The following is a 16,672-nucleotide window of genomic DNA, read 5'->3' on the forward strand; positions in this document are numbered from 1 at the left end:
CTGTATTGTGCCCTAAAAATTCAACGTTCTTAAAAATTTATGAAATTGGCTTAACAAGAGTTGAGTAGATGAATATGATAAATCATCAAAGAAAATGACATGAAGTAGGATCGTTCTGGAAATATGACGTCATTAATTTGGTACATTTCTAAATTAAATGCAGAAAAGCCTCAAAATGACTAATTTCTGTGCTTACTTGTATTTTCCTTTAGAAAATAGTGTCTGCCACCGTCGCTCAGTTCAGTTTTTGGATATTTTATAAACTGCTTTGAAAAATCACATACATGTATCTCAAAATCTTTGTGGGCGACGGTGGCAAAGTATGTTTTCTGAAGAAAATTCCACTGAAAATTGATAAATTATGCAACTTTTCAAGAAAATACAGGAAAAAGAACAAGTTAATGACGTCATAATTTGAACAAATAGCAAGCAATGCAGCTGTCTATGAAGTCAATTGAAGTGGATTTTCATTTATTGTGGGAAATGGTTGTATCAAGAACTCTATGTTTTCTGTTGTTAGAGATATTTTGTGATTTCAGACTTGAAATTAATTCAAAGTTTAGTGTCTTCTGGGATGTTCTAAGTTTTAAGAACTTGTATCCAATCCTTTTATTGTAACATCTAAACAATAACCAACAATAAACAATCAACATGGTTCTGTTGTCCTGTACTAGTGTCTAGTCATTTTTCTGCATTCATACATTATGTAAAATTAGGATCCTGTTATTTTGGGGTGTTGCTAAAACGCGGAACGGAAAACGGAACGGAAAGCGGAACGGAACGGAAAACGGAAAATTTTTGTCAAACAAATAACAAAGATTCGATATAAATCAGATAAAAGAGCAATATTCCTGTTGTAAAAATCATTTCTAATAAAAATTTATTGTAAACTATTATATAATCATGAGTCATATAAACACCCTCCGTGGAAAAAATGGTACTGAAAAAAATTCGCCCCCCCCCCTCCCCCCGCTTCCACGAAATAGGATTTTCGTGTTTGGGCAAATGACATATCCCAATTTTTTGCTTGTCAAATTTGTTGTATGTTGGAAATTTTTTACTGACCCCCCCCCCCTCTTTCAATTTGTTTCCAATGTCAATGTCTGTAAAGACAAAAATAACTACTTGTAATATTCACATTGTACATGCAGTGTCGAATTCGCGAATCATGAAAGGGGGAGTGGCAGTTTCGAGTCTGTGTAAGGGCCCACATCCACATTAAAAATTGATTTATTAAACCTTATTTATATTTTGAACACAAAAAAGGGGCAGACCTATTACAACTTTTCAGACCTTTCCGATGAGTGGGAAAACAAGCTCATTTTTACGGGGTCATTCATATACACACACACGCTAAACATACACACATTTGTACCGCAAACAAACATAATTTAACTTCACTGAATGCAAAGATTCTGCATTATATCTACCACATGAAAGTTTTCCAACTTTGTCTATTCAGAATTTAAATATACTGAAAGGAAAAAGAAACGCAGGGTAAACTTTTGAGGTGAAGTAAATTTGTTTTTCTTAAGATACATTTTAGTTTTCCTATCTTACTTTTAAAATCATCTTTCAAAAAGATATAACCAAATTCTCATATGATTTTGTCTAATTATTCATGAGTTATTGAAGCTCAAATGACGATACCTCCCAAAAGGGAAAATCGAAAACTCTCATTTTCTTCAATATCTATCTCGTGCATCTGTCAGAGTCTTATTTCTCCTTTGCATGGAATTTCATCAGAGTGTTAATCTTTCAAACCCTGGCTATATTTAGCATGGGTAACCACGCAAAAAAAATAAGTCAAACGGCGTGCGCATGCGCCAGTGACAGGAATACAACAGTAAGTTGACTGGCTCAAAAAACCAAAATGCGGAATTGTTTTCTTTCAAATTTCGTATGAATGTAATGATTATAATGGTGTACTCTATAAATGGCTGTTTTTGTGGTAGTAAGGTAGCGATTTGAGAGATGGCAGGACGAATAACCCGCTCGTAACATGGCACTGTTTCGCGTTATCGTCATCGTCACGGTTGATTGAAAACCACTCCAGACCCTCTCTGACAACGGCTAAAACGTTTTATGGGGGAAAATTTACAAGAGGCTGCTTAGTAAACCGTTGTTGCCTTTTTCATTAATTAGGCAATTCGAAAACAAGACCCCATTGAACTTCCGTAAACTGTGCCAAGATTGCAAGAAATTCATAATGTCTCTTAATATTGAAAAACGATGTGCATACCTCATACACATCAACTAATACAACAAGATTTGTGGACAAACACGTCGTTATCAAATTGCACGTGTTTTGGGCTTTTTAGCGCTTTCCCTACGTGACGTCATAAATTTTACGGTTGAGTAATTCTGAATACTGATTTTAATGCACAGTAACTAAATTTCCCTTCTGACCAATTTTCGTAATTTTCGGTCATGTGGTCAAATTTTTATCAACAATTATGCTACCCTGCGTTTCTTTTTCCTTTCAGTATATATAGAAAGCTACTTTATTTTGAATAAAATTTTAACCAGTGTATATAAGAGATGTTTATTTGAGCTGAACGTAAAGGTTTGCGCTAAACGTAATCTTAATAATTTTTTTTTTACATTTTATTTCTCTTACCATGATTCATCTAGATATCAAATATTTAGTACTGAAAGATGTTGGAGTTAGAACTTATTCCCCCTCCCGAATCAAACAATTGTCTTCTTTTTGTGTTTTTGCTTGTCTAATACTTTTTAAGTTCTTTTAAACCCCCCCCCCCCACCTTTTTTTTCAAATTCGATTCTAGGTGAATGCTATGTTAGCGATTTTCGTAAATAAGAGACCAAGCATTACAAAATCAACTTGTATTTAATAGTGGAGGTTGAATATATAAAAGATATATCGTTTATGATAAAATTTTTGTATTTTAAGTGATTTAATCCAAAATAATATATTCCGTTTTTTGTTCCGTTCCGCTTTCCGTTCCGCGCTTTAGCAACACCCATTATTTTGTACCAACCCTAGTCCTATGATAAAATCATTCCACATAACTGAAGAATGTTTGCTTTTCAATATGATGGCATGCTTCTTGTCAATTGAAAAGATATTTTCCCCCCTTCCAGAAAGCTTATTGCCTATAGAGCCTAAACATATTCCCAAGGACCCCAATCTGAACGAAATTATAGTCTTGAAGAACACCACCTGAAGATGCTAGTGTATAAATATGAAAATATTTTCTTTTCACTACCCTTTTATATTTCTATGTAAAACAATGATCACTTAGTTTGTCCCCACCCTACTCCCAGAAACCAAATTTGAACAAACTTAATGAGTATACAATGTACATTAACTGATAAACACTTCGACACAAACTAGATAGTAATGACTGTGCCATATCCTTGAGAAAATTATTTATACCTTATAAGCAGAATTTTTTAGCGAGGGTTAAATTTTGGCATTATTAGCGAGGGTACCAATATCGCTTAAAATTGAATATGGCTAAAAATTAATTGCACTTTTCTGTAATAGCTTCCTTAATGAACTTTTTGAAATAGCAAAAATTTCATTTCGCTAAAAAAGCAAATACCACTTTTGAAGGACAAATCACTAAATTTGCGTCTCACTATAATTTCAATTTATAAGGTATTAAAAATCATGGCTTGGCTATCTTGAAAAATTTTTTTTCAATACATTCCTATGGAATCCGGATAGGGCCACGCACTTCACTATCGCACCATCGAGCATCAACTTAAAGGTCGATGGCGCGATAACGATGAAACGGTGGTGCGATAACGATGAAGCGATGATGCGATAGCGCGATGACGATGATGCTATGGCGCGATAATGCGATGGCGATGGTGCGATAGCACGATTGAGCGATAGTGAATATCGCTTCATCGTCATCGTACTATCGCACCATCGTCATCGCATCATCGTGTCATCACTATCGCACCATCGCGTCATCGTACCATCGCGTCATCGCATTATCGCACCATCGTCATCGCATTGTCGCGCCATAGCATCATCGTCATCGCGCTATCGCACCATCGCCTCATCGTCATCGCATTATCTCTTCATCGCACTATCGACCTAAACCTCGATGGTGCGATGATTCGATAGTGAACTGCGTGGCCCTATCCGGATTCCATACATTCCTCTGTAAAAAGGATCATTCTCTATAAGGCCGTTTTGCGGCCTACAATGACTTCAAATTTTCAGAAAGTATTTTTTCCCTTAAAAATTGCATGAATCAATAGGCTTCTCTTTCAATTTAATGATAAATATTGGTTGGTTAATGATACAATAGTATTTTTAATGATATAGGGTCACAAAGTAAGGTACTATCGGTCCTTATCAGCATTAGAGTAATGGGAAAACACAAGAGGGTTGCTGTGTTAGATAACTCCTACGCATGTCATAGCCACTTTTAACCAACACCAAAATTTGCATGTAAAATCCTTATAGACATAAAAAGTGACTACCAAATTATGAATTTGGTTAAAGGTGGTTATGACACCTAAATAAAAACTTTTCACTTCATTTTGACGATATTTGCAGAAAAAGCTAACTACTCACATTGAAGGATATCAGCTTATGTAGATTTTTTTCTTTTTATAAACTTTTGGTAATATTACAATTTTCTGTTGATTTACTAAGCTATATTAAAGCCAAGCATATTTACTTAAAAATGGAACTTTTTACTAAAAAATCTAAAAATCGAAGGACTGAGAAGACTGGATGTCATGAAATTACAAGTGGAGACGTTTCTTTGAAATGTCTAATAAACTTTTTATAGAATATAAGGTGTGAATATGAGTTATCTTTTATATTTATAATGATAGTTTAATATATCTATATATGTTACTTCTTTGAACTTCGTTATGAGTTCTGCAAATATTCTTTGTATTTCCTTATGAGTACTGAATATTTTCTAGAAATGATAAAAGCAATCTTTGTTGAATCGGTAACATGCATTTATTATTTGTATTATACACTTTTTTCCTATGGGTACACACAAAATTTTTATATGGACACTTCCGTACTAGTATCATTTGATCCATATTTTCAATTGTTAACTGGGTCAAAATATTGAGACGACTCAATCTATTTATCACACTTCTTTGATATCATCGACATAAGTTACGATAACATTAGTCCTGTCCTAGAAAATAAACTGATAAAGTGGAGGGGGGTTCCTAAATGATTGTGATTGATAAATGAATGTTGCTTTACCCCATTTAAGGATTTTTCAACCAGATAAAGAAATCATTCACTTAAGGTCAAGTGTTTATGCATAATTGCATTAATAACCAACGCCCAACGCAGGACGGGACCCTTTTTTGAAAAAAAAAGATAATATCCAAAAGACCGATGACAATTACTTTAAATGCTAAAGACTTAGGTAGTGAACTGTCACTATCCAATGTTAAACCTTTTTTGACGCTGCACTGGGAAAGAGACTGAATTTAACCTACAGGTTTCAAGAATGGGAAAGGAGCATCAAACCCTAAGGGTCCATTTTGTACCTTGGATGGTGTACTGTAGAACTCTTGAGTCCGTATACTAGTACCGGTATATACGAAGTTGAAGGAACTGTTAAAACTCTGCTCCATTTTATGTTATGCCATTAGACACGAGGGGGGAGGGGGGTTCTCAACTTTAATACATGTAAATACATAAAGTTTAGAAGGCATTCTTAATTGATTACATCGTGCAGCACAAGTAATTGAATAAAAGCAAAGCCATTTTACGACGCTATTTCATTTTACTTAGAGATGTATATTTCAATGCAATCGTTCTGAGTTATATGCATTGACTATTTACATGTATATGGATAGTAAACATGTACTTGCATTGATATTTTTATGCTATTAATTCTTTATTTTTTGCAATTGTTGAATTTCTTTTCTTAATTACTACTTCAGTTTTATTTAATCACAATCAAAATCCAATCAGTGCTTTCAACATTTGATACATAACTTTTAGAGTTCAATAAAAACTTAGAAACCTCATTTCTAAGATGGTTATTTTATGCGTAAAATAAGTACCACATCTATAGAAATGATATACAATGGCAGTATAATTGTATATGATATAATACTTTTCAATAATTTGCAAATCAAACTTTTTTCAGCACCATACAATGTGAATTTCGTAAAGATTTACGTTCAAAATACGCAAAATGTGGATGCATTAGAATTCTTGTCATAAAAAATATCTTAAACATTAAATTTTAAAAATCTTCGAATTTATTACTTAGGTCTGATGTATTTCCGACATAAATAAACATTTTTTTATCATTTACATTCAGAAACATGCATAGAAACTTGATTTAAATAGACCTATCCTCAATTTTTCTCTAACTGACAGCCATTTTTTATCTCTAAATCACGTGACTTAGATGATCGATGTTGAAAAACAAACATCAAAATCATGAACCAAAATGATTATAGTTATATAAAATCACATTTCAAAGTGATTTTATCGTAGGCCGGAAAATGGCCTTATAGAGAATGAAGCTTTGGATTACCTCTTGTGGTCCCACCATAACCTTGACACAGGTTTATGATTTTAATAAATGAAAATCTACTTGCGAATGCTTCCATATTGATATATTTACATTCAATGTAATTTTCCCCATGTAATCCATTTGAAATCAACGACTTCAAATTTCTATAACACACGCGAAACCTAATGTCACAGCGCGTTAGAATACACAGTAGGAACTATGCATTTTCAATACTCTAGGAACACCAAAATGTACATCGTTTTGACACAATTTAATGAAAAAAATAAACACTGTTAAATTAACGTAAAAATATAACAAGTGTGCGTTTAAAATTACCTTGTTACTTTTTTCCTCGCAATGTTCGTTAGCGTTATTTAACTTTGCGACGTCACAAACGGCTCTTACGTCTATCAAGCACAACAGTTTTGAAGGGCGCTAAATTCACATTAAAAATTACCGAAACAAAGAGAAGATTTTCAAAGATTTTTCCTATATATTTCTATGTAAAAATTTGATACCCCATTGGTGCCCTGTCCTTCCCCCGGGGGTCATTATTTGAAGAATTTAGAATCTACACTATACCAGGATGCTTCCACATCAGTTTCAGCTTTTCTGACCCAGTGGTTCTTGAGAAGAAGATTTTCAAAGACTTTTCCTATATATATCAATATAAAACTTTGATTCCCATTGTGGCCCCACCCTTCCCCCGGGGGTCATGATTTGAACAATTTAGAATCTACATTATACCAGGATGCTCCCACATAAGTTTCAGCTGTTCTGGCCCAGTGGTTCTTGAGAAGATTTTCAAAGATTTTTCCTATATATTTCTGTGTAAAAACTTGATTCCCCATTGTGGGTCCGCCCTTCTCCCGGGGGTCATGATGTGAACAATTTAGAATCTACACTATACCAGGATGCTTCCACATAAGTTTTAGCTTTTCTGGCCCAGTGGTTCTTGAGAAGAAGATTTTCAAAGACTTTTCCTATATATTTCTATATAAAACTTTGATTCCCAATTGTGGCCCCGCCCTTCCCCCGGGGGTCATGATTTGTACAATTTAGAATCTACACTACCCCAGGATGCTTCCACATAAGTTTCAGATTTACTGGCCCAGTGGTTCTTGAGAAGAAGATTTTTTAATGACCCAACCCAATTTTTGTCTTTTCTTTATTATCTCCCCTTGCGAGGGGATATGTCCCTTCATTTTAACAATTTAAATTCCCCTTCACCCAAGGATGCTTTGTACCAAGTTTGGTCAAAATTGGCCCAGTGGTTCTTGAGAAGAAGTCGAAAATGTGAAAAGTTTACAGACGGACAGACGGACGGACTGACGGACGGACGACGGAAAAAATGTGATCAGAATAGCTCACTTGAGCCTTCGGCTCAGGTGAGCTAAAAACGATAATGAAAGGAAAAATTAGAGAATGTAAATATAGGCATTGAATTCATATTTTGGGATGTCTTCGGTCCTAAACGCGGAACGGAATACGGAACGGAAAACGGAACGGATCGGAAAACGGAATATATTATTTTGGATTAAATCACTTAAATTGCACAAATTTTATCATAAACGATAAATCTTGTACACATTCAATCCCCCACTACTAAATACAAGTTGATTTTGTCATGTTCAGTCTCTTATTTACAAAAGTCGCTAACATTGCAGTTAATAGAATCGAATTAGAAAAGGGGAGGGGGGGGGGGTAAACGAACTTGAAAAGTATTAGACAAGCAAAAAACACAAAAAGAAGACAATTGTTTGATTCAGGAGGGGAGATAAAACACAAAAAGAAAGCAATTGTTTGATTCAGGAGGGGGGATAAATTCCAACTCCCAACATCTTTCAGTACTATTTTTTACGCTAACTTACTACATAATATTAACAAAAAGGGTGAGAATGTGAATTTGAACGAACAATTCCGTAGTAAAAAGGTTATGACGGGGGGGGGGAGGTATTTGATATCTAAATGAACCATGGAAAGAGAAAAAAATGTTTCAAAAAATTATCAAGATTACGTTTAGGGCAAACCATTACGACAAGCTCGAATAAACATCTCTTATACACACTGGTTGTTAAAATTTCATTCAAAAATAGAGTCCTTTTGTGGATGGACAAAGTTGTGGTAGATATAATGCAGACTGCAGAATCTTTGCATTCATTGAAGTTAAATTTTGTTTGTTTGCGGCACATATGTGTGCATGTTTTTTTAGGGGGGGAGGCGTATATCAATGACCCCGTAAATATGAGTTTGTTTTCCCGCTCATCGGAAATGTCTTAGAAGTTATAATAGATCTGCCCAACTTTTTGTGTCCAAAATTAACATAAGGTTTAATAAATCATTTTTTTTAATGTGGCTCTAGGCCCCTACACAGACCCGAAACTGCCACCCCCCCCCCCTTTCATGACTCGCGAATTCGACACTGCGTGCACAATCTGAATAGCATAACTAGTTATTTTTGTCTTTTCAGACATTGACATTAGAAACAAATTGAAATAGGGGATGGGGGTCAGAAAAAAATTCCAACATACAACAAATTTGACAAGCAAAAAAAAAAGGAGGATATATCCTTTGCCCAAACTCGAAAATCCTATTTCATGTGTGTGTGGGGAGGGGGGATTTCTTTCAGTAGCATTTTTTCCACGGAGGGTGTGTATGACCCATTAATATATAATAGTTTACAATTAATTCTTATTAGAAATGACTTTTACAACAAGAATATTGCTCTTTTATTTGATTTATATTGAATCTATGTTATTTGTTTGACAACAAATTTTCCGTTTTCCGTTCCGTTCCGTTTTCCACTCCGGGTTTTAGCAACACCCTTTACCTTGCTGTTTTTTAGAAGATTTCTAAAAGGTGTTCTCGTGTTAAGAATTTCAACTTTCATCAATATTTGTTGCCATGATTTGAACAAATCTTAATCTACCTTAGTGCTACAGAGTATCAATGTTTTTGTAGTATACAGACCTTTCAATTCTTTTCAACTGCATTTTATTGCCACCCCCTAACCTTTGCAATAAGCTTAAATTTTACACAAAACCATTGTACTTCTCTTTTATTTGTCTTACTTCAACATAAGTAATATCAGAATGTTCATTTTGTTAATATTTTGTTTTTCACTACACAATACATCCAGTTTTCTACGATCTTTTAAGAAACATCTGTGGATCCTTTCAGTACTTTGATTATCTAGATGCCGCTGAATGTCCTGAGGTTTCAGAGGAGGGACTTCCCGGGATATTTCTTTCCTCTGTGTCCTCCCCCTCATCACGTGACCCTTTATAAGATTCCCCCTCTACAGGTCTAGAGTTATGTCCCCCTGACCTGACGTCCTCATCACTCCCACTCGCCAATGGCGACTGTTCCCGTAGCAACTGAGCGAACTTCTCATGTGGAGGACTTTCAGGGGATTTTCCCTGCTCAGAAAATTCCTGTCGAAATAAGTTTGCAAGATGGCGGGGTGGGGAGTTACTTCCCTTGGCAGACAGAGAATTATCACAGTTATTTCCCCTGTCACTTACGTCACCAGAGTTTGTAAATGTTGGTGGATGTCCACTATTGGCATGGTCACCCCCATGGTACCTCTGTAGAATCTCTCTGATCTGGACGGAGGAACGGTCAACATTGTCCATACACATTCTAAGTTTGTCCTTGTGGTGAGAGGTCATAAGGTCATAGGACAGTTCTCGGGCCGTCTTACACAAATGGATAGAGGCGGACACAATACTCATACAGGCAGCTGTCAAAAATAAAGGTATATCTAATTATTATCTCAATACTCATGACATACAGGCAGCTGTCAAAAATAAAGGTACATCTAGTTATTAAATTAATACTCATACAGGCTACTGTCAGAAGTAGAGGCATTTCTAGTTTTTATCTCAATGCTCATACAGGCCGCTTTCAAAAAAAAAAGGTATATCTAATTATTATCTCAATGCTCACACAGGCAGATGTCAAAAATAAAGGTATATCTATTCATTATCACGGATGACAATACTCATACAGGCCGCTGTCAAAAATAAAGGTACATCTAGTTTAATATTATATTAAAACTCACACAGGTTACTGTCAAAAGTAAAGGTATTTCTAGTTTTTATCTCAATGCTCAAAAATAAAGGTATATTTTGGTGTTCCCTTGGGGCAACTTGCTTCTTCGCACACTCGTCGTTCGGGTGAAGATGCCAGAGTTTGAATTTGTGAGGGTGAAAATGCAAAGCCGGGAAGACGAAGGAGCGAAAGTGTGAAGATGCAAAGGGGAAGCGCCAAGATGCGAAGGCGATCGAGAGTGCAAGGGTGCAAAGGCTAAGGAGTGATATTAATGTTGCATTTTCACTCTCACACCTTCGCCGTTACGTATTCGCACTTTTGCTCTTTCGCCTTTGTGAATTCGCACTTTAACCTTGGCAACTTTGCACATTCGCCTTTGAATTTAATTTCTATGGAGCTCTTTTTCTTAAAGAGTTAATTTTAGTGGGCCCTTGGGTGTTATTGGTACGCATGATAGAAAAACCACCAAAAATGCAAAGGTGAAAGGGTGAGGTGAAAATGCGAAGTTGCAAAGGCAAAGGAGCGATACCAGTCTAATACTGGATACTAGTATCGCTCCTTTGCCTTTGCACTTTCGCCCTCACACATTACCGTTGCATTTTTATGATTTTCACTTCTTCGCCCTCTCAATTTCGCACGCTCTCTTCTTCACCTTAAAGGCCAGAGTGCGAAGGTGCAAGTGGCCCCATCAGAACCTAATAGTATATCTTAGACTAGTTATTATCACGATTTCAAAATAAAGTTCAATTTAATATCAATTGTGTATAAAATACTCTTACACTGTTTCAAGATATGTATAAATTTATAAAAACAGAACAGTATTAATACAAATAAGAATTTCGATTAAAAATGTTACTTATACATAATCCTTAAATACTGCATTGCAGTCAATGAAAAAAAGAAATTTTTGAAAATAGTTTTAAGAATATTATTTATTAGTATGATATATTTTAAACATAATGATATCAACATTAAATAAAGCAATATGAAAAAGTGACTTAGTCATTTAATCAAATTTGATGAGCAAGAGAATGAAGTACAATCATGTATTATATCCAAACTTCTTAAGGATGTACCATACATATAGAAAGTCCTTAAGTGAGAGTGCTACAGTTAAGGAGGTCTCTATATGTCTGTAAGTGATATATTCCCCTACTATACAATGGGTGTGGTCCTAAATCTACACGATCCTGTGAAGCGCAGTTAATGGGTGTGGTTCGAAACCTACAAGATCTGGTAAAGTGCTGATAATGGGTGGAGCCATTCCAATGCAGAAAAATCTCCTTGGTGAATTCGAAACATCAGGATTTGTAAAATTGTAATTTAATTTGGAGAACTTACATTTTCATTAGGGACATAAAGCTAAATTTTAAATAAAATCAGTTTTGTAGATCTTTAAAAAAAAATCATTATTCAAGCATTAAATTATCAAATTGTTACATTAATGTTTTTATATAAATTCCATCAATATCTTTATCCAACGAGTCAAGTACCATTCCCACTATTGTTCTCAAAGTCTTGTATTAATATATATATATATGTTTATTGAGACTGAAAAATATGTGATTTATTGTCCATTATTGTCCAATTTGAATTTCCCTAACTTTTACGCAACGTAGCCATACTATGACGTCATAGATTACTTCCTTCCCTGCAAAGACTCTCATGACGTCATGACGTCATAGTTAATTATTTTCACCTGTGTGACATCGACTGTGAACTATTTTTTTTATATATATATATATATATATATATATATATATATATATATATATATATATATATATGTATATATATATATATATATAAAATACATGGTTACTGTCTTGAAATATAAGCGATATTTGGGCGAGGGTAAGAAAACGTGATAGAGGGCGAGGCTTGCCGAGCCCTCTTACGTTTTCGACCCGAGCCCAAATATCGCTTATATTTCAAGACAGTTATCATGTATTTTGTTTATCCTGCAACAAAATTTTACATTTGAACGTCCAAAAGAAGCTTTTTCCGACTGATTTAGACACATCTCTGCAGTTGAAACTATGACGCCATGGCGTAAACATATACATGACGTCACAATGCTTTTAGAACGTCGGAATACATGCACGAGGCTTTATAAGGGCAGTGACCGGATAAAGCTTTGGTTTATTAGGTTACCTTTATTAGGTCAATGCAAGGGGTAGTTGCAGGATAAATATATATATATATCCAATGAAAAAAAGTCAGAAATCACAAATCTCGAAAAATCATTTTTACCGTTAGCGCTTTCTGCCTAATGGCTCTTCAGACAGTTAAAAGTTAAATATAAGATTGCTTAGTAACGTTCATAAGCACGACGTCAAGTATTGTCCATTGTGACGTCATAATAACGTTAAAAGGTAGCATTATAATTCGCACCGTTACAATCACTAAAATAAGCCAAAAAACATGTAGAAAATAACTGAGATTAAAACTGAAGTAATTATTTTCTGTTAAGTTTTGGGTTAAATAGTTTAATGAAGTAGTCCTCCTTTGCTACTCTGGATATTTCACAGTCATTGTGCATTTTATAAAATGTTAAATAGGACCCCGCAAAAACTTTTTTTTAAAATTTCAATTCAATCTAAATGTACCTGTAGATTTATGTACAGGTGAATTGGGACCACACCCTTGATCATCTCCAGCTGACATGAATTTAATTAATGGCCCTCCATTCTTTGGAAAATTTGTGACATTATTTCTAACTCCTATTTTATTTCAAATTGACTTTCAAATTATATGATGATAAATTGGGGAGGGGTAAATTTTTATGGAGCATTCACAGGCCAGGTGTTGTTCATTCTAGGTCAATTCTAACTAACTGGGACAGTGTTGTCCCTAATACTGGGGGGAGGGGGTGCAAAGATGAGATCCTTAGCTACCCCCCCCCCTCCCCAGTTGAGGAAGAAATCCCAAGACCCCATTTATATTGTTTCAATGCCACCTGCTAATTTAATGATACAATACTGGATTATAACTTTTAGTGATTATCCTCTGATACCACACCATCTCCCTTCCATTATACAGTAAAATGTGCCAACATGTTTATAATGCATTGATGAAAAAATCGAAGGGGGTTTTCATTCCTTGTGGGTTTTAAGGAGGAATGCCACACCAAAGATGAGATCCCTAGCTATCTCCCTTCAACCCCCCCCCCCCCCCTCAGTTGAGGAAGAAATCCTAAGACCCCATTTCTATTGTTTTAATGCCACCTGCTAGTTTAATAATACAATACTGGATTATAACCCTTTAGTGATCATCCTCTGATACCACCCCATCCCCCTTCCATTTTTCAAAGAGAAGAAAAACAAAAAGACAGAGCAAGAAAGAGAAATGACTCCATATAGACATACGGTAAAATGTGCCAACGTGTTTATAATGCATTGATGCAAAATTCGAATGGGGTTTTCATTCCTTGTGGGTTTTAAGGAGGAATGCCACACCAACTTTTTATTTTATAGATCTTTGAATATTTCCATTTCTAATTTTTCTCTCTGTGATAACTCTTTGAAAGTTAGCGGAGTTAATTTCTTGATAATTCTGCCGGAATGTAAATTAGGCAGGTCAATAGGTCAGCAGCTAAGGAGGCCTAATATCATGCAAATCTTAAGCGACTGCCGTTGTGTTTGACGTCAGTGGGCGAGGACTACTGACATTGGGATGGGAGTCCTCATGTAATTTAAATCTATGTTTGCATTTTAAAAGTCTAAATCTGCAACTTTATTTTATAATGAATTGGAAATGTAAGGAATCACTGTCTAGTTAGTATAGTATGCCAGGGACATCAACAATAGTGGGAAACATGGGATAATTTAATAATTTATGCATAACGGGCTTCGCCCGTTATGCAAATTATCCCAATGGCATGTTTCCCACTCTTGTTGATGCCCTGGCATACTATACTAACTAGACAGTGATTCCTTAAATCAACCTTTTTAAACAACGGTTTCAGCATTGAACAAGTCGTGTTGAAAGGCCGACATTAGTTCTTTATCATTCAAAGTCCTGAAATATATCACTTATTTCATTGAATGAAAATTACTTTGCTGTATAACATGTATAATAAGCATAAATTTATTATAAAATTGTTCACACTGACCCTGTTTTAGAGTACCAAGTTCATAACCATGCACTAACTCTGTACCAAATCACAGGCCTTTTGGTTGCTACACTCAGATGTATGAGAGAAATTTGGCTGTTTATATAGTGAAGTTGTAAACTAAGTACTTCTGTACACTTACCAAGAATGAACTTCAGTCTGTATATCTTTGGCTTTTCTAAAATTGAGTTCCATTGTACATTTACCAAGAATGGACTTCTTTATTCCTCTGACCTTTTTACAACCAAGTTCTTCTGTACACTTACCATTAGAATGGTTTTCTGTATATCTCTAGTTATTGTTCACTAACCAAGAATGGGCATCTAATATATCTATACTGTACACTTACCAAGAATGGACTTTTGTATGTCTCTGGCTTCAGGGGTTAGAACAGCCTCTTTACCGATGAAATCTTCCTCTGTGGCGAAACTGACGAGGGCTTGTGCCGTAGACGTTACTGGATCACAGAAGTTAAGAAATCAAGAATGGTGGCGTGTGTTAGGATGTGATTTGTAGGTTTTTATACTAGCTATAAGACACCCCGCGGCACAAGTCACACTCTTCACACACAGCTTAAACTGGTCCCGAGTCCCTTCCTCTCGAACTTTCTCATCAGCTGACTTACAAATATTCGTTAACACTGATATATGTTTAGATATATTTGAACACAAATCGATGATTAGCTGAGGTGAAAGGTCGTCAATCCGAGTCTTCTTTAATCGAGTGCAGCTTAATTTAATTTCTAATCCCGCTAAGCATATAGAATATCTATCTACGAGCCCCGGTATAGCTTGACAACAGTCCTTAAAAGATATTGCACAAATATAAGCAATGTGACTACATAACTCCATGAATGTTACCACAGTGGAGGTTAGTTCGGTCAGGCCCTCGCAGATTTCCACCGACTTTGTTGTAATCATGTGAACGTAATTAATGACACTCTTCATTAATGTCTTGATTGTCTTCGTACTTGTTACGATGCGCTCACTGATCTGCGAGATCGTGGACTTGCTAGAGACAGTGTCTGTCCTGATGGGACGAGCATCACAGGACAAGATGAGGAGCTCCGCGACGGACTGTAGCGTACTGTGACATCGTTCACACGTACCTGTCAATGTCCGAACACTGCTGTAACTCATGGTAAAATCTCATAGCTTTCCACTGTGGTAAAATGAAACGGTACATAAAATTAAGTTCAAACAGCTGATGCCATTTTCTCCCCTATGGCGCCTCATAAAACACAAATTAAAATAAAATCAATGCTTAAAATTTCAAAGTGCGTTAAATTTAAGGTGGAATATCCCTCTGATAAGAGAGATAACTCTTCTGATAAGAGAGATAACTTTCTTCAGACATTTTGTCATGAAATTCAGTGAATTGTCATTTCAGAGTTTCCAAGTTTCATTCATTGGAACCATTATATAGTCAACTCAATCAATCTTACTCTTTGGTACAAAATGTTGATTTATAGTTTCTATTGCTAGTATGTACATTATTTTTTTATAATAATTTACTTAAAACAATTATACTCAGTTCTTTTAAACAGTGTAAATTGAGAAATCTCTATCTCTTAAAGTATAATTCTTTTAATTGTACAGAAATTTCAGATGCAGTATTGTTTATAAACATTTAATTAATATTTTGTTTCATTAAAAAATATTTTCAAGGGCGATAATGGAACGATAACTCTTGTTTATGGATGCGTGTTATTTTACATGCACAGAAAACAATTTGTAATTGTGATTTAAAAAGCAGCGCTTCAGTATGTTTTCTAATGGGAATTAGATAGGTATGAGAGTAAATATTATTTTTATATATACCTCATACTTCTAATTTAATTGTGAGATAAAAAATAATTAATCTTTCTATTTACCATATCAAATTTTCTTCACATCATGATTTGACATATTATTCATTTCTGAAAAAGTAAGCAACGCTTCATACTTCAAACTATTTTCCATTTGAATTTAATGCTATAGTTGTTGCTGAAAATCAATGTCTGGATTTTGAAAAA

The 16,672-nt window shown here is 35.0% G+C and overlaps 1 protein-coding gene across 1 annotated transcript; it reads right to left on the reverse strand.

Annotated features, from left to right (window-relative positions):
• Positions 1–9,534: 9,534 nt before the first annotated feature.
• LOC134255464 (talin rod domain-containing protein 1-like) lies at positions 9,535–15,923 on the reverse strand. Its single transcript, XM_062738007.1, is given in 2 exon segments — positions 9,535–10,233; positions 15,008–15,923. Coding segments are annotated over 2 exon segments (1,344 nt in total). The 5' UTR covers positions 15,798–15,923; the 3' UTR covers positions 9,535–9,679.
• Positions 15,924–16,672: the final 749 nt, after the last annotated feature.

Source organism: Saccostrea cucullata, unplaced genomic scaffold (genome assembly GCF_032062105.1).
Source record: "Saccostrea cucullata isolate Sc308-1 unplaced genomic scaffold, CSIRO_AGI_Scuc_v1 ctg3497, whole genome shotgun sequence".
NCBI lineage: Eukaryota > Metazoa > Mollusca > Bivalvia > Ostreida > Ostreidae > Saccostrea > Saccostrea cuccullata.